This window comes from Dermochelys coriacea, chromosome 1 (genome assembly GCF_009764565.3).
Source record: "Dermochelys coriacea isolate rDerCor1 chromosome 1, rDerCor1.pri.v4, whole genome shotgun sequence".
In the NCBI taxonomy this organism is placed as follows: domain Eukaryota; kingdom Metazoa; phylum Chordata; order Testudines; family Dermochelyidae; genus Dermochelys; species Dermochelys coriacea.
In genome coordinates, this window is record NC_050068.2 from 116,861,911 (window position 1) to 116,889,125 (window position 27,215).

General features: G+C 40.3%; 1 protein-coding gene across 3 annotated transcripts in view; it reads right to left on the minus strand.

The window, feature by feature from the left end:
* LOC119860744 (interleukin 18 receptor accessory protein) overlaps window positions 1-23,511 on the minus strand; it is a 29,235-nt gene extending 5,724 nt beyond the window's left edge. The window contains exons 1-12 of one of the 3 annotated variants that reach the window (XM_043513398.1): window positions 23,398-23,511; window positions 21,458-21,540; window positions 21,000-21,149; window positions 17,982-18,162; window positions 14,340-14,610; window positions 13,614-13,788; window positions 10,786-10,960; window positions 10,160-10,228; window positions 9,753-9,876; window positions 4,426-4,580; window positions 3,869-4,006; window positions 50-220 (exon numbers count right to left, since the gene is read on the minus strand). In XM_043513398.1, the coding sequence (XP_043369333.1) occupies window positions 50-220; window positions 3,869-4,006; window positions 4,426-4,580; window positions 9,753-9,876; window positions 10,160-10,228; window positions 10,786-10,960; window positions 13,614-13,788; window positions 14,340-14,610; window positions 17,982-18,051 (1,348 nt within the window). In that variant the 5' untranslated portion in view covers window positions 18,052-18,162; window positions 21,000-21,149; window positions 21,458-21,540; window positions 23,398-23,511. Of the gene's footprint in view, window positions 1-49; window positions 221-3,868; window positions 4,007-4,425; window positions 4,581-9,752; window positions 9,877-10,159; window positions 10,229-10,785; window positions 10,961-13,613; window positions 13,789-14,339; window positions 14,611-17,981; window positions 18,163-20,999; window positions 21,163-21,457; window positions 21,541-23,397 lie in introns of all 3 variants that reach the window. The other 2 variants (XM_038414850.2, XM_038414841.2) reach the window with 2 other exon arrangements.
* Window positions 23,512-27,215: the final 3,704 nt, after the last annotated feature.

A 27,215-nucleotide genomic window follows, 5' to 3' on the forward strand; every position in this document is an offset into this window, starting at 1 on the left:
AGAAAAGGGTTGTCTCCTGATGTTTTCCACATATCAGGTGGGACCTTACCTCCTCCTGGAAGAATGTCCCTTTCAAGAAGGCACAGTTTGTATCCGTATTTGTTTTCCAACACCTCCGGAAGGACCTCCAGGGCAAACTGTTCCTCATTGAGAAAAGTGGAATCACTTTCAAAGGAGTCTTGTTTTGCATAGGACACAAATGCATCAAATTCTTTGCAATCTAAAAGAAAAGAACATTAAAATTGTGCAGCTCATCGAATGTAACTAAAATATTTCTGAAGTACCTATCACCTTTAATTTAATGTAATGGTAAATTCTCATTATAGTCAGTATATAAATATTTTATTTAACTGAATACATGTGATTAATAGCAAACAATTGTCAAGTCATGTAATGGAGTCAGTCAGTAATTCAAGATCAGTCCAGCTTCTCCATTACCTTGCAACTTTTGTAGACATTCACAGCCAAAGTGAGTATAAAATCTACCATTCTGTAAATCACTATGCAAGATGGAAAGCAATGGAAAATCAGGCCCCCTGCTTCATTGCAGAAAGCATGCAGAAAACAAGTAACATCCTTTGCTGCATGACCAGTTGAAGATCTGGCCATTTCCCATTAAATTACATATACAGTAACTCCTCACTTAAAGTCATCCCGGTTAATGTTGTTTCGTTGTTCCATTGCTGATCAATCAGAGAACATGCTCGTTTAAAGTTGCACAATGCTCCTTTATAACGGTGTTTGGCAGCCGCCTGCTTTGTCCACTGCTTGTAGGAAGAGCAGCCCATTGCAGCTAGCTGTTGGGGGCTTAGAAACAGGGTGGACCGGCAGCCCCCCTATCAGCTCTCCATGCCCCTAAGTTCCCTGTGCAGCAGCCACCCAGCAGGCTATCAATTGCTGGCAATTCAGCTGTCCCTCCCCCCACTGCCATGTGCTGCTCTGGCCCTCTGCCTTGGAGCTGGTCCTGGAAGCCTACTGCTTGCTGTGCAGGGGGTGGAGAAGGAAGAGGGGGCTAATATCAGGATGTCCCCCTCCCCCCTGCTCCTGCCCCCCGCTTACCCCATCCATAGAGCAGGAGGGAGACACAACAGGGTTCTGCTGTCTCAACTTCCTGATCTACTTAAAAAGGCAATGTACTTAGAGTTGTGTCAGCATATTTAAAGGGGCAATGCATCTCTCTCTCTCACACACACACAGGGTGTGTGTCTCTGTCTGCCATGTTGTCTCCCCTCCCTCCATTAGTGCTGCCTTGTAGAGTGGGAGGCTACGTTAACAACAATGGGTTAACCTTTGAGGGCTCAGCCGCATGCTAGTTCATCATTTAGCAGTAAGGCATTCCCTGGGAAATATCCCACCCTCTGACTTCACCACCTCAACCAAGCTTCACAATTATCATTGCTGTGTACAGTATTAAATTGTTTGTTTAAAACTTATACTGTGTGTGTATGTGTGTGTGTGTGTGTGTGTGTATATATATATGTTTTTTTCTGGTGAAAAAAATTTCCCTGGAACCTAACCTCCCCTATTTACATTAATTCTTATGGGGAAATTGGATTTGCTTAACATCGTTTCACTTAAAGTCACATTTTTCAGGAACATAACTACAACATTAAGTGAGGAGTTATTGATTTAGAGACTGAGTCAAACTTTTTGCTTTGTGTGCAGTAGTCAAAGTTTATGTCTCATTTATATCATATCAAAGGATGCGGCTACTCAAGAAAAACATAGCATTTCCAATGCACAAGCTGTTTCCAAAATGCAGTGCATTTTATTGCAAGTAAAACCCCATTTCTCTTACACACCATAGTGTCATAAAAGCACATGCATTATTCAATACAATACTAGAAAAATTCGTGTGTTATAAATAGAGATGGGGGCAAGATGCAAATTTAAGGTTAGGATCCAAACACCACCTCAAACTTTGGAGCCGTCCACTTCTTGAGTTCTAGTTCTGTCCCGTTAAAGAAATAGATCCAAGCTGTGGATTTCAAATCCAGATCCAAATTTTCCCAGATTTTGAGAAATTTGGCTATAATGCATACAGAGATATATTTTTGTTTTTTAAATAAAAATGTAACAAGTATTTCCATTTTAAAAACAAACTTTTGTGGGGGTTTAAAAGTTGAACAGGTTAATGACAAAATATGGACAAAGGAGTAATGGATGTTGGGGACAACTGGGGACATCTGTGAACAGGCTGTATTGCCTAGTACTCAGAGCAAAAGTACTGGATAGGGGCTCAGTTCCGCAAGATGCTGGCTTCACTGAAGTCTATGGAACTATTCACATGCTTAAAATTAAACATGCACTTAAGTGCTTTACTGAATTAAAGCATCTTGCAGTACCCAGCCCTATAAGAACAGTTATCAATACTAATCTGTGATTATGTGATCAATATCAGTTCCTTATGTGATCTTGAACAGATCATTTGTCCTAAGCGAGGCACAGTCAGCGTCACTAGAAAATTATGTGCATGTTTGTGTAACTACATCTAAGTTTACCATGTTCAAAAACTTAAGTCCCAGAAAGTGTGCATGCACAAAAATGTTGGCGTGCAAATTTCAACTCGCAGATTTGGAGGTTGAGTTGTGGTCCCTTTGAAAATCTTAAATACTAATAATGATAAAGAATCCTTTGCACTAGAAGTTTGCAATTCTTCATTTCACCAGTGGAGGTCACTGTCACCATATTATAAAAGAACCACTCCTTATAATTATTATTGGTGGTGGTGGTATTGTTGTGGTAGCAACTGAGTTCAGGGCCATACTGTGTTAGATATGCTACAAACAGTCTCTGGGCCAAAGGGCTTACAGTCTAAATGGACAAGATAAACAAAGAGTTGGTGCTGCTTTACCTCTCCAGGAATGATCTGGCTTAACACCTCTTTATCTCAGGGATCAGCTGGAGAAACCACCAGGGGACTTTCCAGAGCCCTCATGAAAATCTTGCCACCAAACTGAAGTGGGGTTACGTGATTTCCCAGATCAACCTGGCCAGACGTGACTTATCACTGGCCTCACCAATACACTTTCTGAGAGCTATTTATGAATTTCTTTTAAAATATACCAGCTTGCATCAAGGGCCAGGTGTGTTTCAGAAAAGTCTTGCAGGTAGAAACCACCAGATTCCTCCACCCCCTGCACCTCACATTAGCTTTATAAGCACTTTGGGTCAGGGACTGCCATTTCCTATACATTTGTACAGAGTTTAGAACCTGGGAACCCCAACCTGGTAGAGGCCTGTGGGTGTTACTGCAATATTCGTGAATAGAAGTTGATCACTATGATCAATATGTATTTCTTTAGGAAGAAAATATAAATATTTCCAGTAAGTGCCCTTATAAGTTGATTTGCCAAGTGATGTTGTCTCCCTCCTTGGTTATGTTTATGAGAAATTGTGTTGATTAAATAGGAAAATAAATGATTATATGTCTCCATTTCCTCACCCATTTCTCTGCAAGCACATGCACCTCTAGTCTACAGATTTTATCACAGGTTGAGGGAAAAACTATTGTTAACCTGTGGGAACCTCTTATTAAAATATTAGGAAACCTCACTCCTCTGTCTACAGGGTTTTGTCTAACCTCTATCTCCTATTCTGATTTTCCCTGGCTAATTTACTGCTGTTGTAAATGGCTCATTATAAGACTTCAGTCGGTAAATATGTACTGCCCCATGTGTTCCAGCTTCTCTAAGATCCTGAATCAAAGACCAAGGAAGTCAGTGGAAAGTCAACTATTGGCTTCAGAAGCCTTTGAATTAGCCTTAATGTGATTGAAGAGATTAAAGAAAATGGTTAACAGATATTACAAATGACAATGGAAAAATTGAAGTAAAATAACAGTTTATCATGGTTCTATTTTTCTTACCCTCTACAGTTTCGTTCTTGGCCAAGTAATTTCTATACATCAGCGCTATTTCGATCCAATGCTGGTAAACAAAAGCACTGCCCACCAGGAGTCCAACTAGAACTGCAATCGCACTATATAATATGTATATGAAAAGTGCTGTTAAAACAAAATTATTGCTGTTAAAATTCAGTGTTTCCATAATAATACTGACATTTACAAGAAATGCTAATACCAGGGATGGGGACTAAACTGACTGACAAGATTTACTCCTGCCTGCCTCCCAAACTTTAAGGAAGTGTGGAACTGGATCCAAGTCCAATTCTGAACATTGTGACTCAGGCCTAGCATGGGAATTCAAGAGAATACATAGTGTCTTGCTGACAGTGTGAAAAGCAGATCTGTGCTGGAACACAGAGCAATTCTAGCAGTTTTCAAACAAAACCTTTTCCGGTCAGTTTCAAGGAACCCCTCTAACCTTTTGAAAAGTAGAGGGCAATGATGACCACAAGCATATTAATGACAGTGATCAAAACATATCTCATTATCAGGAATTGCTAGACCTCTTCTGGATTTACCTCTTTCTTTCCTTTTTAGCTTGAGCACTCCTGTTGAGTTCCCCACAGAATTCTGAGCAAAGCAGATGAAGTTGCTGTTCAGGTCCCTTTCAGTAACTTCCCTGAGTGTGGCAACATGAACAAATGATTTGCCTCCAAATTCTTCTGCACGAATCCTAAACAGAAAAACACTCCTATCATCCATCTACTATTCATGCACACAAGACACATTTTCCCCTATTTGCTCCATTGTTACCCAGTGGGTGGAAAAGGACTGTTTGCTCTCAGGGCAGGCTAAGAGGTGTGGGTCTGGGTATGGGTTAGTGATGGATCCAGCAGGGGTTGATTTATCATGTCTAGTATAGACATGATAATTGACCACCAATTACTCTAGCGTCAACTCCAGAACTCCACCTCAACGAGAAGCGCAAGGGGAATCGACGCATCGACACACCGCAGTGAAGACACCATGGTACGTAGATCTAAGTACATCAACTTCAGCTACATTATTCACAGAGCTGAAGTTGCGTAACTTAGATCCATTCCCCTCCACCTCTCCCCCCCGCTTAGTGTAGACCAGCCCTGAATCTTGGTCCCCATATCAGTGGAGCATTTGAAAAGACAATGGCAAATCCAATTGTCCAGACATAGACACGTAGCAACCGTCAACCCATAGAGATTTGGATTTCCCCACCTCTCAGCAGGAAGGTTGAGCAACACTACCCAGCAGAGACCAAAGGACTGGAGAAGTGTGAAGTGTGGGAATTAGAGGTGGTTTCTGGAAGTGTTCAGGACTCTTACCAAGAGTCAGATGAAGAAGGGCAGGTCAGACAGAGCTTAAACCAAGAGGTTCATTACAGCTTGGCTGGGCTCTGGGCTAACCAGAATGGACTATGCTTTAATTTTCCATTCTCTATACTACCCTAAGGACTTCCTATGCTGCATTCCAGTTAACTAATAAACCTGACGGTTCTGACAACACTGCTTGATGTCATTGCAAATGCTTGGTGAGGGGCATTAATCCCTGAAGAATGTACAACTCTCCATCAGGAGTCTGTCTCAGTTGGACTTGCTGAATGGAGCTCATGGTGTGAAGCAGGAGCTCTGAAAGCCCATAAGTCCAGTCTAAGGAGGCAGTGAAGCCACATGGAGAAAGAGTGGGACCCTTTTTGGGAGTCTGGCATACTGAAGGGTTTTCTCCTAGAGACTGTTCCAAAGATGGGGCTGTAGAACCAATTCTGTGGATCCGAGACAATGTTGCAAAAGAAAAATGATGTCCTCGTATGAAAGTTCAATTTGGTTCTGATCTCTTGGTAAGATGCTAGTGCCCACAGACAACACAATAAAAAGGTTGCTCTTGATCAATCCTCAGACCTCAATTTAGCAAAGTACTTAAACACATGCCTAACTTTAAGCGCATGCTTAGTCCCATTGACATGTACTTAAAGTTAGACACCTACATAAGTACATAGCTGAATTGAAGCCTTAAAAAGCAGACTCTATAGCAGTGGCAAGGGACCTTGCTCTGAAAAATCTTAAAATAATTTAATGCTAGCAAAATTCTCAGGTGATGCAGGACACTAGGAATTTGCAGAATCATATCCCATATCTCATGGTCATTTCCCAACCACCAGCTGAGGTCACCTGAACAGAGCAGTGTGAAAGCTAGTGGGGTTTACTTTATAGAATTTCATTCATATTTTGGTTCAGACTATGTGGTGTCACACCCTGAAGTTTCACTTAGCATTTCAGATGAGGTGACACTCATGTAATCCACCAAGTTACATCTGATCACATGATGAAATCATGCAATCATATTATTTTGACTCAAATCCATAAATCACACTTGATTTCCTTGAAAGTGGATCCCCATTTATCCAAAATTGAGCAGTGTTCCCAAATTTTTACAAATTTTTCAATACGCTTTGTCTGAATTTTGAGTTTCTAATAAATTCTGAAAAAGACAATGTTCATCATAACCATTTTGCACTATTCTGTTCAGAAGCTGATAACCTACTGATCTCTGTGATACCACACATGTGCCAGTGAGTGGCTTTAATCATAATAAATCAAATATATCCATAAAATATTATAAATCTCTGTCCAGAGTTGTCTGTGTTGATACCATTTGTTCTATTTGTTCACTCTCTGTTATATAATAATAAATATATATCATTATAGGTGACATTGGTAAGACAGCCTAATATTAAGGTTGCACAACACTTTCCATTATAAGACCCTGTTCTCAGTTGCTTACAGCTATGCCAAACTTTAACCATTGGGCAGAAATTTTCCATGCCAGATATCTGCCTGTTAAAAATTGGCCAGTGACCTTTACTTTGAGAAGTTCTAGCACTCCCATACTTCAGACCAAGGATTTGAAATTTGGTCTTTGTGTTACAGATGTGCTTATTGCTGTTCCTATGAAAAACTACCCAAATTTGGCCAAGCTAGAAGTCTTTGAAAAAAATCTCAGTTTGCACAAATCAAAGAAATTTTTATTGAGCATATCAGCTAAAATCTCCAACATTCTGTCCTCAGTGAGCACACTTCATCCTGTGTGTGACCAGGCTGCACGTGCCATCCCCACAAAGTGATTGCACATGCTCTATCCTAGAGGTGCAGGCACCAAGACAGACCTTCTCTAGAATTGCTGCTCCCAGATGCTGGGATGATGTCAGGCACTGCAACTGAGAGCAGGGAGCCCATCTTTCTTGTGCTCTCAATGATTCTCCTTGCTGATGCTCAAGCAGAGTTCAGAAGGAAGCCTTCTGACTTGAATGCTGAGGGGACAAAAGCCAGACTGAAAGAGTAGATTTGGACAAGGAGCCTGGGTCAGCCCGGGAATGGGGAGGGCCAAGATTGTGACTGGGATTTGGGGGGGTGGGCACTAAGATTGGAAACCAAGACGTGCAGAAGTGCAGAATGCGACTCAGACTCATGGGAGGAGGCTGGGACAGGTAACACAAGAAGACTGAGACTAGAAGCTGGAGAGGAAGCTGGAACCGGGAGCAACCCAGTGAAGGACACCCAATGAGGGACATGTGAGGGGCAGTGGGGAGCCACAGTGGCAGATAAGGGGGGAGTGGGACACTGAGATTGGATGAGGAGCTAGGGGGACACTGGGACTAGCTGCACAAGGAGACTGGAACTGGGCACCAATGCGGGTGGGAAGGGGATTGTGCAGGGGAAAGAAAGGTCTAATGAGAAGACAGTGTGCAAGGGTAAAACTAAAACTGGCTGGGCAAAGAGACTGGGACAAGAAACTAGGGAGAGGGTAGGGAGGGAGGCAGAGACTGAGATTGGATGAGGAGTCCCTGGAACTGGTTGCCAGGAGGCGGAGAGGGGAGACAGAGATTGAACAAGGAGCTGGGAGAGGAGGGGAAATAGGACGAGCAAAGCAAGGAGATTGGGATTGAAAGTGTCGGTGGGAGGAAGAGATTGGCATCTGGGGGGAGAATGAGAATCTGATGGGGAACCCAGAGTGGGAAAATAGGACTGGCTGGGCAAGGATACTGGGACTAGGACAAAGAGACAGGGCCAGATCAAAGACCGGACCAGCACAAGCTGGCTGGAATAGAGTGTCAGGATTCAGCTTGGGGGAGAACAAGCAGAAGAGTCTTTAACTACTCTCCTCTGGACCCTGGAATGGAACCCATGATTTCTGAGTTTCACCACTCCTCTGCTCTTAGCAAATATCTGTGAAATCCACTGGCAAAGTGTGGGTCTCATTTCCCTCTTGTGCTGGTCCACATAGACAATGACAACCTACTACTGCTTTCAGGTATTCCATTAGCTCAAGTGGTGGAGGTGTGTGAGGTGGATCTAAAAGTTCCAACCATGCTGATGTCCCATGTAGGTGTCAGTATGATGCCATATGGTGAGATTTCTGTTTTTTCACTTTGGTTTTTTAAACCTAGGAAATCAAACATGCACACATCCATGTGCACACAGACAAATGTTAAAAAAACATTAAGGTTGAAAGCATTCAAAAGTTAATACCCAAATTAAGGTCTCCCGTGCAACCTTAAAATTCAGTCCCCCTGTGAATATGAATTACGATACAGTCTTTAATGGCATGATCCCATACTATTTTTTCCATATGATCCCTGTCTCATTCAGTGAACAGGATTACCTGCTCTGTGGATTAACTAGGGTTGTATAGTAAAGGAGACCCTTGTCTGTAGGAACCCTGCTTATTTGTTGCAGAAGTCAAAGGTATGTAGTGACTGAAGCAGGGGATTGCAAGAAGAGAAAGGAGGGTCTGATGGTCAAGATAGTTGAATGCTGCCATGAGGAATTGGATTTGTCTCTGCATCTGCCACAGAGTTCCTGTGATGCAGAGCAACCTTCTTAAACCAAACTTTTCATAGGTGGTCACTAATTCTCTCTCTCTCTCTCTCTCTCTCTCTCTCTCATTTTCTGGGTGCCTGACTTGAGACCCTAGGGCCTGATTTGCACTGGGAGCTGCAACTGAAGTCAATGGGAGCTGTGCCTACATATAAAGCTTTATGTAAAGCTATATATTATTTGAACATATACAGTTCTATATCATGCTAAGTACTCTGAAAATATCAAGCCATAGGTGTCTCAAATTGGGCAGCCAAAATTAGTGGACACATTTGAGCTTAACTTCTCTGTGTCTCAATTCCCATTTGTAAAATGGGGATAATACTAGGGGCTGTGAAGATAAATACATTGCTTGTGACACCAGAAAGATGGGAGCTATAGAAAAGCCCAGGAAGAGATTGACCCTTTTTTCTTTAGAGTAGGGTTTGCATAATGTGCAGTAAACAAAGCCTAGGGCCACCTCAGTATGAAGAGAAACAAATGATTGAACAGCTTCTCATTAATTGAGCACCATCTATTCTGTGCACTGAGCAAGGGTGGGTTCTGTGGACAAAATACTATGTGAGCATTTAATTAAAGACTGTATTTCTGTATATTAATGCATATGCAAAAAGGGAGCGGAATTCGAGTTGCATGAGCAGCCTAACCCTGGTACTTGCTAAATTTTCAGTGCTTCACTGTACAATCATCAAGTTCTTTTAACATACTTTTTTGTATGTAATTATATATACACATACATTTATTCATACATATAGAGTAGAGTGTTAACATGTATAAAATATATATTAGAAAGAATATGTGTGTCACACACATTAGTATGTAATATGTGCATCTAAAAATCCTCAGTGGACTTTTCTTACATTATCTGATATTTTGTTAGTGATCTTCCAGTGTCTCCAGGAAAGAAGACAGTACATTAAAGTAGATATTGAAGACTCTACATTTGCTTGCACTGTAACCAAGCTGGATTTTTCTGTTTGGTTGATTTTTTCCCTTACCGAGTTGGGTCCTGCAAAAGTGGCTCACTTTTTCTTTCTTTGTTGTCTCTGTACCAAGTTATCATAGGCAAAAAATCCCTTTCAAAGCCAAATGATACTTTGCATTCCATTTTAAGAGGTTTTCCTGTGAAAAGGAAACATAGAAACACTGTTTACAAAAGTCACTGGAAAGTCTTTCTCCTAATTAATATGGGAAAGTGGTTGCTGGATGTTTTTCTTTTGATGCCAGCAAAGGCATACACTGTCAATATACTGTCTCAGTTTTGACCTAATCCATACAAAACATTGGACCCAAGATCCATATATGTCTTAAAACTGGTTTCTATCATCCAATGAAATGTCAATACTCCATTAAATTGTAATGCCCTTCCCGGCCAGAAAAAGAACCGCAAAAAGCTCCCACTTACCAACTTCTACTTCAAGTGTCTTCATGCCACTGGGATACAAGATGTTTGGGGTGTGGACAGTGTTTCGTGCTGCAATACAAAATAAAAAATAAAATAAAATAAAATAAAATAACTGATAAGACTCTATTATGTGTATTGAAAAGGTGCTATAGCGTCTTAGGTTATGGTAAACCCAAGATAGAATCAGCTCTGATAAGGTTATTGATTATTCTAGGTTACAGACAGTCTATTATATGTTATTACTTAACATTCCATCCAAAGCCCACTGAAATCAATGGCAATCTCTCTATTGACTTTAATGGACTTGGGATGAGGACTTTAATGATGTTTAGCCCGATGGCATGTCTGAACAACAGACATTTTGTAAGTGGGGCTTCAGGCTATCAGGCCAAGGGTTCACTACATTGTGGAGGGAGAAGGAGACCCAGTAAAGATTTCTGAAGAAACAGCCAGGAATCAGGAATAGAACCAGGAGAGGACAGCATTGTCACTGTGAGAGAGGACAAGATTTTCAGAATGTGAGTACAAAGAAAAACAGTACAGGAGACGAAAGAGACACTAATTTACTACAGAAAATAAGTTGTTACTACAGATATTTTATTATTCTGAGCTCATATGTTACTTACCAATGATTTTTACTCTAACTACTCGTCTCATTGTCCATTGGCTGCTGTTGTCAAATAAAATGTAATCACATACATAAATACCAGCATCTTTCTTATAGATACGAAGCAAGTGGATTTTATCATCCTTAAGTTTTAGACTTGGTCTATTCTTCTGAAGCGTTACTCGAATTCCATTCTAACAAAAAGAAAGGAAAATGAAGCAAGTAGATGGGTTTTTTCTTTGCTACTAATTAAATTCTCTTTTAAAATCTTAGAGTGAGATTGTCATGAGAGCTGAATGCAGACCTAATTCTGTTCCCATTGAAGTTAATAGCGGAGTTTGTTATACTATGAGTCCCATAAGATTTGGTGTTGGGGGCGGGGCGGTTGTGTGTGTTTTGTTTGTGTGCTTTCGCGAGCCCTAGCTTCTGAAGGCAGCTGAGTACATGAGAATCTTAGCTTTCATATTTAAAAAAAAAGTAAATTTCTAACACTCATGATTGCGGAGAAAACTCTGCAAATATGAATGAAGTGGGACCTGAAGACTTAGAAACCAGAATCCAACTAAAAGGAAAACTGTTCTTTTCTTTTCATATGTTATGATTTTTAAATAAATCTCATGATTTCTTGAGGTCTGACTCGTGAATTTTGAATGCTTGGAGTTGGCAATACTGCTATTGCTTTCACTATGAGCACAGAGCAACACTGAATGCTTTTGAAAATTCCAGCCATTCTTAATGTCTTAAATATACACATATCCTCTAGAATAGTTAAAGGTTTTTGTCATAAATATAAAGGGAAGGGTAACCACCTTTCTGTGTACAGTGCTATGAAATCCCTCCTGGCCAGAGGCAACCCTTTCACCTGTAAAGGGTTAAGAAGCTAAGGTAATCTCACTGGCACCTGACCCAAAATGACCAATGAGGGGACAAGATACTTTCAAATCTGGAGGGGGCGGGTGGGTGAGCAAAGGGTTCTGTCTGTCTGTGTGATGCTTTTGCCAGGAACAGATCAGGAATGCAGCCTTACAGCTCCTGTAAAGTTAGTAAGTAATGTAGCTAGAACATGCATTAGATTTTCTTTTGTTTAATGGCTGGTAAAATAAGCTGTGTCTTTTTGTAACTTAAGGTTTTGCCTAGAGGGATTCTCTGTGTTTTGAATCTGATTATCCTGTAAGGTATTTACCATTCTGATTTTACAGAGGTGATTCTTTTACCTTTTCTTTAATTAAAATTCTTCTTCTAAGAACCTGATTGATTTTTCATTGTTCTTAAGATCCAAGGGTTTGGGTCTATGTTCACCTGTACCAATTGGTGAGGATTCTTATCAAGCCTTCCCCAAGAAAGGGGCTGTCGGGCTTGGGGGGGATATTTTGTGGAAAGATTTCTCCACATGGTCTCTTTCCCTGGTCTTTATTTAAAACGCTTGGTGGTGGCAGCATACAGTTCAAGGACAGGGCAAAGTTTGTACCTTGGGGAAGTTTTAAACCTAAGCTGGTAAGAATAAGTTTAGGGGGTCTTTCATGCAGGTCCCCACATCTGTACCCTAGAGTTCAGAGTGGGGAAGGAACCTTGACAGTTTTCAATAAATGACAATCCAATGCCCATTAGAATAAATAGAAAGACTCTCATTGACTTCAATGGGTTTTGGATCAGGCCTTAAATGAACAGAGCAAGGAAATTCAAAGTTCATGCAAAAAGAAACCAGAAAAGAAAATTTGCCATAGAAGATTTACATCTTTTACAGGAAATTCAAGTCACTTTGGCTACAGAAATGGTTCTAGTCTTGGTTGAACATGTAGTTAGTTAGTGCTAGGTTTCAGAGTAGCAGCCGTGTTAGTCTGTATTCGCAAAAAGAAAAGGAGTACTTGTGGCACCTTAGAGACTAACAAATTTATTTGAGCATAAGCTTTCGTGAACTACAGCTCAAGTGAGCTGTAGCTCACGAAAGCTTATGCTCTAATAAATTTGTTAGTCTCTAAGGTGCCACAAGTACTCCTTTTCTTTTAGTTAGTGCTGTAACACTAGATGGTATAAATTCATAATTAGGTACAATATATCAAGAGTTATTCCTGTATAGCAGGTAAGTCTGTTTAGGAAATTGATTAGACTTCATACTTGGTATTATCTGAATGCAATGTAATTTCCATGTATTGCCCTTTTTTAACCTTATACAGAACTGATCAATTTTTTTAAACTGTGTAAAAAGAACATCCCTTCCTTGTCTGCCAAATTTTAGCTTGGAGCCAATTTTATGGCCATTATAAGTAAAACTTGACAGAAATTTTTCAGCAAATCATTTTTCAATAAAATGCCATTTTCATCTCAACAGAAACTTTTTGAAAAACACCAATTTTGATTACATTTCATTTAGAAAATAATTGAAGCATTTTTACATTTTAAAAATGGAACATTTTGATGTTTCATTTTGAAATAACTTTTGAAAATGAAATCTTTATATATTTTAATTTATAAAAATGTTTTTAAAAGTTTTAAAGGGTTGAAATCAGAACGAAATGCTTCAATTTTAATGAAACAAGATGTTTTGATCTAGCAGAAATTTTTGTTTTAATTTATTTTGTTTCATGGGAAGTTTAGAATTCTTTGGTTTTGTTCCATTTTGGAACAATTTTTTTTTCCAAATCATGAAGTTTCCTGCCAAATAGAAAATTCATTTCCATCTCAGCTCTAAATAGAAGCCTCTAAAATATTCTCCCTCAGGGAGCTGTGCACAATTTGCATTTGCTTCAGTAGAAATTGTGGGCAAATGTGTAAGAGTGCAGAATTTAGCCTAAAATTGTAACAACACTGATTTTATTTCACACAGAAATGGAAAAGAGTGACTGTTACCTTGTACCATGTCACTGGTGACCTTTGTAAATGATTGTAACAGTGTATCCCAGGACAAGAAATTGAATGTCCCTTTTCAATGAGAAGAGACAGTTCATTTCTGCCATTATCCGAACAATTTGCTTTGTTCTTTGCTTGAACCTTTATGATGTTTGAGAGACATGGGATTTCTTCCCTGTGCAGCAAAGAAAAGAAACCAAGGTCAAGTGAAAACAATCAAACATATCAGACCAAAGAAAGAGTTTAGTGGCATGGAGGTTTTTAAGAACAAGTTAGACAAACTTCTGTCAGGTATAGTCTAGGTCGGGGTAGGCAACCTATTGCATGCGTGCCAAAGGCGGCACGCAAGATGATTTTTAATGGCACTCATATTGCCTGGGTCCTGGCCTCTGATCCGGGGGGCTCTGCATTTTAATTTAAATTTAAATGAAGCTTCTTAAACATTTTAAAAACCTTATTTACTTTACATTCAACAATAGTTGACTTATATAAAGAGACCTTCTAAAAACGTTAAAATGTATTACTGGCACACAAAACCTTAAATTAGAGTGACACCACTTCTGAAAGGTTGCCAACCCCTGGCCTAGGTATATTTAATCATGTCTTAGTGCAGGGGGATGGACTAGATAACTTTTGACCTTCCAGCCCTTTATTTGCATGAATCTATGATTTTCAGCTATCAGTGAAAGTGTACATCAAGGAAGGCCTTTTAACACACTGACATACCTTATCATACAGATATATACTCCAGCAGCATTAATCCCTATCGGTCTAAACCAAAGTGCATTCCCTTCCTGAGTGGGGTTAGTGCTTTCATTGCTGATAATCTTCAGTGGTTCTCCGTCTTTTTGTTGCCAGAACCACAGCACTTTACTTTTATAGAGAACTGAGTTGTTGTACATGTGGGTACAGTGTTGGGATGGCAAAACACATTCCAAGATAAACTCCTCATCAGTAATTGCATGATAAATCCTTCCAGGTCCTTTATGAAGACACCCTGAAAGGCAGGCAACAAACATATCAGTGCAATCTGACATGAATATAGCATAGGTTTCATTATATTGAAAGAAAGAGAGAGAGAGTGGAAAATGGCCAAGATTTTTAACATGATTGGTGATTTGGGGTATTTTTAAGGGGGTGCCTTAAAAGGCCTGTAAGCAAGTGACTTGTCGGCCAATGCACCTTCTACTCCCCCGCCCCCTGCTGATTAAGTGTGGTGTAGCAGGCTCTCCTCCTTTAGCACCTCCTGCTGACTGCCATGCCAGCCCTGCAGTGGTTTGCTTTTTCTTAAAAAAAAAGAAAAGGAGTACTTGTGGCACCTTAGAGACTAACAAATTTATTTGAGCATAAGCTTTCGTGAGCTACAGCTCACTTCATCGGATTCATCCGAAGCTTATGCTCAAATAAATTTGTTAGTCTCTAAGGTGCCACAAGTACTCCTTTTCTTTTTTGCAAATACAGACTAACACGGCTGCTACTCTGAAACTTGCTTTTTCTTGCAACTCAGCCCAGTGGCCAGTCACATATAGGTCCACCCTTTCTGGAGTAAAACCAGTAGTCCAACAACTGATAGTCCTTCCACTTCACATTGGGATCCCCCCCATCCCCCGCCCCCAGAGCAACTCTGAACCCACCAGTCCTTGCACCCGGAATCAGGGAGTTTCAGTAGTCCTTAGCTTACTTACATGAATATAGCATATTCCCAGGGGCATTTCTGCTCCATCTTCTTCAGTGGACTGGTAGGGGAACCCAGCTCCTCCCTTTCCAGGGACCCTTAAACAAGCAGTCAAGGCCTGATTACATAGACCTCTTGCTGTCTCCCTGCACCACTTCTTACCTTACCCTGTCTTGGGCATCTGCCTCATCCTCTTTTCAGGCTCCCAGTATATCAAGATTACACATGTACCTTACTTTAAGTCCCATGTGGGAGTAGAGAGGGAAGATTTTGCTTCTTCAGTTTCTCCAGCAGAATCAGTCTCTGTGTCTTCCCCCTCTCTCTAGAGAGTGACTTTTTAACTGTTTAATGTCCTTAAGATCTTTTGGCTTCTAGTCTTTGAAAAACAAGTCTTATAATTTTGGATGGAGCCTGGAAGTAGCATCGTCCCAGCTAATAGCTCAGGCATTGTCTCTTAGGTTATGTTTACACTGAAAAAAAAAAGCCAACAACAACCCCATAGCAGTGAGTCTTCGATCTTCGTCTGTTGACTTGGGCTCATGGAGCTTGGACTACATGGCTAAAAATAGCAGTGTAGATGTCCCCACTCGGGCAGGAACCTGGGGTCTGAGAACCACCCAGACACGAAGAAGAGCTCTGTGCATCTCAAAAGCTTGTACCTTCTGCCAAGGTAAAGATATTACCTCACCCACCTTGTCTCTCTAATATCCAGGGACCAACACAGCTACAACTACACTAGTCACTTTTGAAAATTTAGCCCAATAACATTTAATAACTGAGTATAAATTAACAACGAGTGTCTGGGATTTATAGGTCTGATTCAGCTTCCACTGAAACAAATAGACTTTCCATTGACAGTTGGATTGGGCTTTGAGAACCAAAAACTTTTCAGTTTGTGTAAATTGGCATAGCTCCATTAACGACAATGCTGATTACACTAGCTGAGGATCTGGCCACATGTCTTTAAACACAAACTGATATGTTCCAGCAGTTTTGATTTTGCCTATGTACAGTAATAAATACAAAGTATTCCAAAGTTCCAGGTCTTCAGCAGGGCGGTGCTATCCTCTGCCGTAGACAAATTACCCTGGTTAAACTACAGACTTATCTCCAAGCATCCTTATTTTTATGGGTTTAATACAAAAGTTAATTTACATTAACTAAATTTCACTCCACATAGGAGGGATCCAGGAGATGTGGGTGGAGTGTTAGCTTAAAGAAAAAGGTTTCAGAGTAGCAGCCGTGTTAGTCTGTATTCGCAAAAAGAAAAGGAGTACTTGTGGCACCTTAGAGACTAACAAATTTATTAGAGCATAAGCTTTCGTGAGCTACCGATGAAGTGAGCTGTAGCTCACGAAAGCTTATGCTCTAATAAATTTGTTAGTCTCGAAGGTGCCACAAGTACTCCTTTTCTTTTTTCTTAAAGAAAAAGAGTTTCATCCAAACTCTACCACTGAGTTAACTACATGATCTTGGGCAAGTTCTTTGTCTCTGTATATCTCAGTTTTCTCATTTGCAAAATGGATATAATAATATTCACCTATGTCGCAGCAATGCTAATAAAACAATTCTTTTGAAACATCTTCATATCCTATTGTGAGAGGTGCTGAATACATGCAAATTATTATCATTATGTTATCTGTACACTTGTTTGATACCTTGCCGTTGTCTTTAGACTGCATGTGTCAATGGCAACCTTTTATATCCAACTGCTCTCTACAATCCACATCTATACATTTTCCTTTGTCTTTGTTCTACCATATCAGAGAGACACATTATCTCCACACAATTTACTGTTTATTTTATATTCTCTTCCAGCTAATTCTGGTATTGTATCACTCTGGATAATGGGCTATTGCAGTTACAGCTGGTTGGAGAACAGAATTTTCAGCCAGAGGGGAAATTTTCAAGTTTTTGGAAAAAATTAGTCCTGATTCCTGACAAAAAGTGAAAACCTTGAAATTTTTCACAGGACAAAAATTTCAAGCTTTTGTTAATTTCATTTTCTCCCTGCTGGCAGAAAGTGAAATTGACAAGAGCCTTCCAGACAGGCATTTTCCCATGGAAAATTTTGATTTTATGCAAAGGGCATTTTCCGTCAGGATGATTTTCTGACAGAAAAGTCCCCCAAAGCTCGAATTGTAGTGTTTTATTTTTTTTATGAAGCAATGTTTTAGCTTGGATGAAGATGTCAAAGGAATCACAGGAGGCACCTTGCAGCTTTCCCAACTGAAATTAATTAGAGCTCCATGAAATTCCACTAATAGCACCATGAGGCCCAATAAAATATAGGGCAGGGCAAAACAAAGCAATGAAAGGAGTTTTGGTGATAAGATTAAGAAAGAGGGAAAATCTATGGAGAGAAAGCCATCTATGTATTATTCAGTGGCATTACAGCAGCAATTAATTTGTTCCATTATGCTCTCAAAATTCCGTTTTTATTTTTCCATTATATTGAAAATGTCCATCTCCTTCCACTGCTAACTTTGGGACTATGGATTTTGTATTTTCTACAGTCCCAAGCACATCATCAGTGCTTTACAAAAAAAAATACATAAAAATTATAATTCTTAAGAAGTCTTACACAGAATCAGTGAAAACTCATAAAATGATGCTGGGATGTTTTTTGATTTTTACCAGCCAATAAAAATATTATTGAAACATTTCCAGTAAAACATGAAACAATCTCTTACCTGTCAGATTAAACTCTCTAACCTCTGCTCCTTTGATAAACAATAGTAGGATCCAGCAAAAAATAAACATTTTTTTCCTTTCCAACTTTGATTCACTCTGGAAAAATGTGTTCTTTGTTGGCCTGTGAAGTACTATGAAATAGATGATTAGAGATGTTCTCTGTCAGCACCATCTTCTTTGCTGTAAAAGAGGAAAATAGCCATTTGTTTTGAATGATAGTCTACATTACACTGGAGTGGGAAGTGCTAAACTATTTCACACGGTGCACAAAACTGCAGCATAAAAATTAGGGCTGTAGATTAATCACAGATAATTCATGCGATTAACTAAAAAAAAATTAACCGCAATTTTAAAAATTAATTGTGATTAATCGCAGTTTTAATTGCACTGTTAAACAATAGAATACCAATTAAAATTTATTAAATATTTTGGATATTTTTCTACATTTTCAAATATCTTGATTTCAATTACAACACAGAATACAAAGGGTACAGTGCTCACTTTATAATATTTTTATTACAAATATTTGTACTGTAAAAATGATAAAAGAAATAGTATTTTTCAATTCACCTCATACAAGTACTGTAGTGCAATCTCTTTATCATGAAAGTACAATTTACAAATGTAGATTTTTTTTTGGTTACATATCTGCACTCAAAAACAAAACAATGTAAAACTTTAGAGCCTACAAATCCACTCAGTCAGCCAATCGCTCAGACAAACAAGTTTGCTTACATTTGCGAGAGGTAATGCTGCTCACCTCTTATTTACAATGTCACCAGAAAGTAACACAATGTCACCAGAAAGTGAGAACAGGTATTCGCATGGCACTTTTTAGCCAGCATTACAAAGTACTTACGTGCCAGATATGCTAAACGCAGTCTCTCCTAAGAGGATTTAGACCACAGTTTTGCTAGAATTGCACCAATGTGCAAATTAAATTCCCCTCTCACTTATATGTCCCAGGTGACTGTTTTGCTTCCATCTAATCAAATGATTTAGATGACTGACAAAGTGACCTTTTGGTTTGTAAATTAACATAGGCTCCTTCCTAGGCTAACTCTGGTCTAGCACAGCCTTCCAAAGCAGTATGACAGGTTTCAGAGTAGCAGCCGTGTTAGTCTGTATTCGCAAAAAGAAAAGGAGTACCCGTGGCACCTTAGAGACTAACAAATTTATTAGAGCATAAGCTTTCGTGAGCTACAGCTCACTTCATCGGATGCATCCGATGAAGTGAGCTGTAGCTCACGAAAGCTTATGCTCTAATAAATTTGTTAGTCTCTAAGGTGCCACGGGTACTCCTTTTCTTTTTGCGAAAGCAGTATGAGTTATCTGCACCAACAAAGAAGCATAGATTTGCAGCAGGAACAGAGTTTCCAACAACATTCTCAAAGCAAGTTGGCAATATGCCCAATAACCCCACCATAGTTGCGGCTATAATTCTACCAGGCAAGACAGTTGTTCAGTGTGACATCCAGCATAATAATTCAGAACATTTTTTGCATGTATACAGTGTCTACCTCTGCGGTGTCTAGGCATCATACAAGGCTTGAAATGAGCTATTCAGCTTCTCAGTAAAACTGATCAAACACTGTGTGTTAGCTACTCTTGAACTGTGTGAACTTTGGCTATATACACTTTTTTGACCCCCTTCATCAGCCCACCAAGTGACACTGCACTTGCTAAGCTGTGTATCAGGCTGTGACTCACGCTGAAGAAAAATCCCTGGGTGAGTTTTTTGATCTGTGGGCACATTATGCAAATCAGATCCCACTCACACAAGCAGAGGAATGTACTTCACCCAGTTTATTTTACATCAGTGGCATTAATGAACACACTCCCATTTTGCAGCCTCTGGGGCAACTATGCTACACAGAGAGGTGAGCTGCAGCCACATGCCAGAAACTAAACAAGGCCTGCTGTTTGTCTTTATTCCTGACAAATGTGGTTCTCATTTCCCTCCTCTGTTTTGATACTAAATTGGCTCCTGCTCATCTTGCCCATTTCTCCTGGATTTTAAAATCATCATGAAGCTGCTATTCTGGGGGTCTTGGGCTAGGCTGAATCAGGAGGCAGGGCTTCCTCTGCTTTATGCTGTATTCATTCAGAAGACAGCATCCCACTGGCAGAAAGTGCAGCAGAAGAGCATTTGGACAGTGGTTAGGTCAGAACTTCATGTGACAACATCCCATAGTATATTTGTCATTTCTAATTACAGGTTTCAGAGTAGCAGCCGTGTTAGTCTATATTCACAAAAAGAAAAGGAGTACTTGTGGCACCGTAGAGACTAACAAATTTATTTGAGCATAAGCTTTCGTGAGCTATAGCTCACTTCATCGGATGCATCCGATGACGTGAGCTGTAGCTCACGAAAGCTTATGCTCAAGTAAATTTGTTAGTCTCTAAGGTGCCACAAGTACTCCTTTTCTTTTTGTCATTTCTAAGTCAATGGTACTTCTTCTGTATTTTAGGTAAAATCATAACCAGGAAACTCTTTTGATGTGTATCCTAACTGTCACACACATGCACCCACACCAAATTTCCAGTAACCAGATGAGACTCATTCCTTCCACCAGGTTCCTCCTCCTAACAGCCAACATCCAGCCCCCTTCTTATGGGGAGGAAAGTCTCTCCCGCTGACCTGCTGAGGAGGCAGCCAGGGAGAAATCATACATTCTCTAACACTTTTGTCCAAAGCCAGATTTAGTATTTTAGGGGTGGGCCTGGGAGACAGCTAAGCAAAGCCTCCACACTACAAAGAAACAGATGCATTTTCACCATAATCACACCATTTGACAGGAGGTTGGTTTGAGGAGCTTGGGGAAGTGTCAGCAAGATGATTCTTTGAGATACACAATATTAATCAGTTAACTTTGGGATGAGTGTCAGGAAGTGATTGTGAAGTCTCCTGCTGCTGAAGTACAGCCCAGCCATTTGTTCCTTTCACTGCTATCTATTGATTTGCATTGATTTCTTATTCAAGGCTATCTTCACAAGGGAAAGGGCTAGAGACTTACCTTTATTAAAAATAAAAATAAAAGCTGAGATTCTTCACTTTGCCAGCTCCCCCAGATCACAGGAGCCCATCACCAAAGTCTTCATCAGGCCCAAAGGCTAATACTGCTTCTGCCATATCTGGCTAGATATAACTTTCCAAGGATAATGAGCTACATGACAAGACTGAGAAGCATAAGCATCTAAATTAATGAAGAAACTCATAAACAATTCATGATTAAAACAACTTAATACATTATCTTGTCTATTGTCCTGGCAATACAGGTTGCTTGCAGGTGAAACCTCCTATGGAAGAATAATCCCATCACTTAAATGAGAATTTGGAGAGAAGCATGAAGCAATGCTGAAGTTTTGGCATTCATGGAGATAACCTGGTGGAATGTACTTAGAGTTGGTTGAAAAAAATATGTATTTTTAAATTATTCATTTAGAAAAAGACATTTTCATGAAATATACTTACATTTTTCAATCAGCTCTAACTGTATTAATTTCATCTCCTTTATAACATTGCCTCTAGAGAACCCCCTTCAGAGACTGCATGCCCTGCCAAACAATGATGGATTACATCTGAAAGCAGGTTTCAGAGTAGCAGCCATGTTAGTCTGTATTCGCAAAAAGAAAAGGAGTACTTGTGGCACCTTAGAGACTAACAAATTTATTAGAGCATAAGCTTTCGTGAGCTACAGCTCACTTCATCGGATGCATCTGAAAGCAGTTAGCCATTGGGCTGCATTCCCCTCTGGTCTAGTATTCTAGAATCCAGAGTACACAAGGCCTGTCCTCCCACCCCCTGAAACTGTGCCTCTGTTCCTCTCTTTCCACCAGCCTGAGTGAAAAGAGAATTCAATTCTCTTTCTACTGGGGATTTGTGTTAGGATGGTCTGAAAATAGTAACCAGGGAATACAGGAGATTGACTCTTGGTTCTCACGAGGCATGTGGAGGTTCTTACTTGCACTTTGATTAATACCTTTACAAAATGTTACATTTTTACTACTAGAGCACAGCTCAGAAAGAATGGTCCATTTAGGCAGTATTTAAGTCACTTCTCAATTCTTACTCCTGAGGATTATCATTGCTACCTAGTCTCTCAAAGGCAGAGTCTTCAGGACAATGGAGGAGAAAAAGAGGATACTTACCAAAGTCACCCTTGTTCTCTGAATGCATTGCTTCTGTGGATCCATGAAGATTCATCTACTCAGGTGGCTTAAAAGAGGTGCCAGAGATAGAGAGGAACTGAGGGGCATTTAGAAAGGTGGGGCTTTTTTAGTCTAGCTTTTAGGATGCTGGAAGAGAAGGGCTTGTATGCATTCCCCTAATGGCTAACTATTTTGAAGTGTTTCAGAGTAGCAGCCGTGTTAGTCTGTATTCGCAAAAAGAAAAGGAGTACTTGTGGCACCTTAGAGACCTTAGAGTAATGCATCCGATGAAGTGAGCTGTAGCTCACGAAAGCTTATGCTCTAATAAATTTGTTAGTCTCTAAGGTGCCACAAGTACTCCTTTTCTTATTTTGAAGTGGATTCTGTCCCTGTGTGGCAGTGCACATGGTCTCATAGTGGGGATCTGAGTGCAGGAGACAAAGTAAGCAACCTCTTTTTATCAATCCATCCTTTTTATGCAGAGCTAGCATTCTCTGGATATGTACTGAATATTCACTTTAAGGGGACAAATTTCCCTACTACGGTTTACTGGGACTAAAATTAACTTCCTTACCCACCAGCCAGTATATCGATTCAATTTGTGGAGAGCCTTTCAGATACAAAATAATTATTGCAATCTTATCTTAATTTCCTGTGGTAAAGGAATGAAGGCAAAAAGTGAATGAACCATATTACCCTATCAGTATTTCTGATCCTCGAGGTTTCTTGCAGAATAATAACAAGCCTATGTACACTACATAGTGTTTATTTATATATAGCATCTTTGATCCAAAGAAATCACAATCCTGTTCATGAGAGATTCAGTGTCAGGATAGCCCTTGAAGATCTAGTACAGAACAGCATGCTAACAACTGAGAGTTTATTGTCCTGAGTCTGATCTCACTCATTTACAGCAGTTTCACATCCGTGCAGTGCCACTGACTTCAACTGAGTCACTCCCGATACACATCAATGTAATGGAGAGCAGACTCAGAAGTGAAGAGCAAGAATGTGATTGAAGGTAGCAATATAGAGATGAGAAAAGCCAGATACGTCCAGAAAAGAAGCAAAAACTAGACAACTTCCTGAAATATGCATACTGCATACTGCCATGGTTGCATAAGCACTGAAAGATAATATTATAATATATAATTAAAATAAACCAACCAGCCAATAAAATAGACAAAAAGCAGGGGGGAAGACAGTGTTTGGAAATAGCAGTTAAAAATATGACTTGAAATAAGAAATATCTAAAAATCTTACCTGCACATCCTACCATGCATGATAAGAGTTGTGGTTAGCTCTAGCTGTGAAGTTGTTTCCTTTACAGGAATTTCCTTTACCTCAAAGTCATCATCCCTTCCTTTCTCAACATAGTTGTAAAATGTACAAACTCAATTTCCGGCTAGTTTTCTTGTAAGAACAGAACAAAAACTATGTAACCTTCTGATGAAAGACAAGTGCCTGTCCTTTCTTTAAAATCTATTGTTAGCCACACGAAAAGCTTGTGGGCTATTTTCAGAGTAGCAGCCATGTTAGTCTGTATTCGCAAAAAGAAAAGGAGTACTTGTGGCACCTTAGAGACTAACAAATCTATTTGAGCATAAGGTTTCGTGAGCTATAGCTCACTTCATCGGATGCATTCGGTAGAAAATACAGTGGGGAGATTTATATACACACACAGAGAACATGAAATAATGGGTTATATCATACACACTGTAAAGAGAGTGATCACTTAAGATGAGCCATCACCAGCCTCTGATAGTGTGGCTGATGTGATTAGGCCCTATGATGGTGTCCCCTGAATAGATATGTGGCTATCCTTCAAACTATTAAAAGTAAAACTATTTCCCCATGTTATTTCTCCCCCCACCCCCCACTGTTCTTCAGATGTTCTTGTTAACTGCTGGAAATGGCCCACCTTGCTTGTCACCATGAAAGGTTTTCCTCCTCCCCCCCCCCCCCCTGCTCCTGCTGATGATGGCTCATCTTAAGTGATCACTTTTGTTTCATTTCACAGCAGGAAAAACAAAGAAAGTTTTTTTGGGGGGGTGAGGTTTGCCAAAATGCTGATAATGTTTTATAAAATTTACTTTATAAAATTATCTGTTTATAAAGTACCAAATCTCTTCAATATACAAAAGATCAGCATGCTTGTATAGCATAACTGTCAGCAAGTATAGCATAACTGTAAAGCATAACTGTCAGCAAAATAAGTAAATTTTTTTTAACCAGTGATCTCTTCAAACTGCTGGATCCCATTGTGACACTGGCAGATCAAGTGACAGCTCGTGCCAAGGCCCCAGTGCTTCAATGAACATTGACAAATGAATAGCTGGAAACCAGCTTGGCTCACTTGTGTGTTAGTGTTGTTAAAATAGGTGGTAAGTTTATGAGAAAGCATTTAGTGTTTAAACTTTATGAAATGCTTGTGAGTTACTACATGCATTAATCTCATTTATAATATCTGTATCCCATGTTATAAGGGATACAGAATATTAAACCAATATTTAAGTGTTTGTTTTGTAATTTTAAAAGTGTTTGCTATTAAACTGGAAATACACCCCACCCAGGCAGGAGAGAAGGATTACTAAGTGTGAAATACTAGTTTATCACAAGAGGTGTCACCTCCTGCCCTACAAAAAAAGCCCATAGACATCGGATGAGCTATTTGGCACGTTAGTGATCAAGCCACTTTGTTGATTGCTTCCCCCACATCCATGAAGAAGGGATGTGCGCAAACACTCGTCCCATCCCACTTTGAGCTCTGGGGGAAGAAAATAAAAATCCCTGACCAGAAGGAACTGTATCACTCTGCTGCTTGGAATTTGGAGTGGGCAACGTTTCTAACCTTAAGCAAGGAATCTCCAAGCTGCTTAGCTTGGGTTAGTCATAAAGCACATATAGAGCTTGCATATCACAGCAGCTTCTATTACTTTTGAAACCTAAGACTAACTCATATGTGTGTGCACGTTTAGCTGTGTTAGCCTTGTAAATAACTCTATTTCTTTTTCCTAGTTAATAAATCTTTAGTTAATTATAGGATGGGCTACAAACATTGTCTTTGGTGAGAGATCTAAAGTATAATTGATCTGGGGTAACCGACTGGTCCTTTGGGACTGGGAGGCATAGGCGCCAACTCCATGGGTGCTCCGGGGTTCAAGCACCCACATGAAAAAGATAGGAGGTGCTCAGCACCCACCAGTTTGGTGGGGCCACCAATCAGCTGCCAATCTGCTGTTCGGCAGCTGGCGGGAGGCATTTGGGGAAGCAGGTGGAGCAGGGGTGGGATGAGCCGAGTCGAGGGCAGGGCCTCAGGGAGAGGAGGCAGAGTAGGGGCGGGAAAAGGTGGAGGGACGGTGAGGCCTCAGGGAGGAGAGGGGCCTCAGGGCAGAGCTGAGGTGGAGCACCCCTGTGGAAAAATAAAAGTCAGCGCCTGTCCTGGGAGTAATGTGAATATTGTATTTTTCACATAAGGGACCATCTAATCACAAAGGCAGGTTTGCCTGGGTGGCAAGATAGACTGTCTGTGACTCCATGGTAAGGCTGTTGTAGTGCTAGAGGCGTTTGTACTCGAGACTTGATTGGTGAAATCAAAGTATGGAACTCACAGCCAGTTTCAGGTTTGAGCCCTGCTTCTTCACAGTCTGCCCAGAGGTTCACAAAAAGAAAAGGAGTACTTGTGGCACCTTAGAGACTAACAAATTTATTTGAGCATAAGCTTTTGTGAGCCACAAGTACTCCTTTTCTTTTTGCGAATACAGACTAACACGGCTGCTACTCTGAAACCTGCCCTGAGGTTGACACCCACGTTTCATGAGCCATTCCAGACAGTCTGACACCCACTCCTCAACTGAGCCATATATGCCATATTTCTTGCATCCTATTCTCTGTGCCAAAAAAACGTGGGCTATCACATCCTGCTACAGCCTGTTCTCACCCTCCCAGTAAGGCATAGTGACATCACATAGGCCTGACCCTGAATACCCTTCATACAACCTCACGGGCTTCAGTGTGGCTCCATATGGGTCCAGAGGTCCAGCCATGTGAAAGCATCTATCAAAAACATTAGGGCTTGGCCCTTCTCTTTACATATGTAGCTCTTTCTTGCTGCTCCAATGGCTTCCCTGACTGTTGGATGCACACTTTGCTCAGGAGCTTGCCATCACAAGGAGTAAAATATGGTCTTTTTGCTCTAAGAGGGTTACAAAAGTCAGTCCAATATTGCCACAGATTTACACACACACACATTCCCATGGCCAATGGCCAAGATGCTGAGCACCTTTTGAGAAATGCTGAGTGTCCTCAACATCCATTGCAGTCAATGAGGGTGCACAGCACTTCACAGGCAGTCTGCTGCACCTTGCGGAACTGAGCCCTCAGACAGGCAATGATGGTGGGGCCATTTTGTTTTGTTATTTTACTTTTTTTTTGTATTCTTAGTGCTCATCTACAGTATGCCTGGCATCTGTGAAAAGGTTTGCACTGTAGGCAAGAAAAGGTTGATTGCTGCCTCTTTAGTTTTATTCAATTTAAAAATTACCCTTTTAAAAGTAGAGCTTTCCGATTATTCAAAGCAATCCCCTTTCAGTGCGTTACAAGGATCCTTACTGATCGTCACCTGTACTAATTCTCAAAGCTTGTAAAAGTGATATCTCTAGAATCTCGCAACAAATGTTTCACTGATGACTTGCGACAGCAAACTACTGGTGCTCAAACCCCGACAAGTGAAAATTAGTCCTTTCAACACAAGGGACAGCCATAATATGTCAAAAGCATACGATTATTATTTTTTATATTCATGAAAAACATAGCCTTCCCACCAAGATCAGAGCCCCATTGTGCTAGGCACGATATATACAAATAGTAAGAAGAGACAGTCCCTGCCCCAGTGTGCTTACAATCTAAAAAGACAAGACAGACGTAGGTTGGGGGAAAGGAAGGTGATAGTTATCCGCATTTCACAAATGGAGAACTGAGGCGTGGAAAGATCAAGTGACTTGCCCTAGGTCAAAACAGAACACTGAAGAGGAACTGAAGCCAGCACTTTGTCCACAAGGCCATTCTTCCTCTCTAGCACT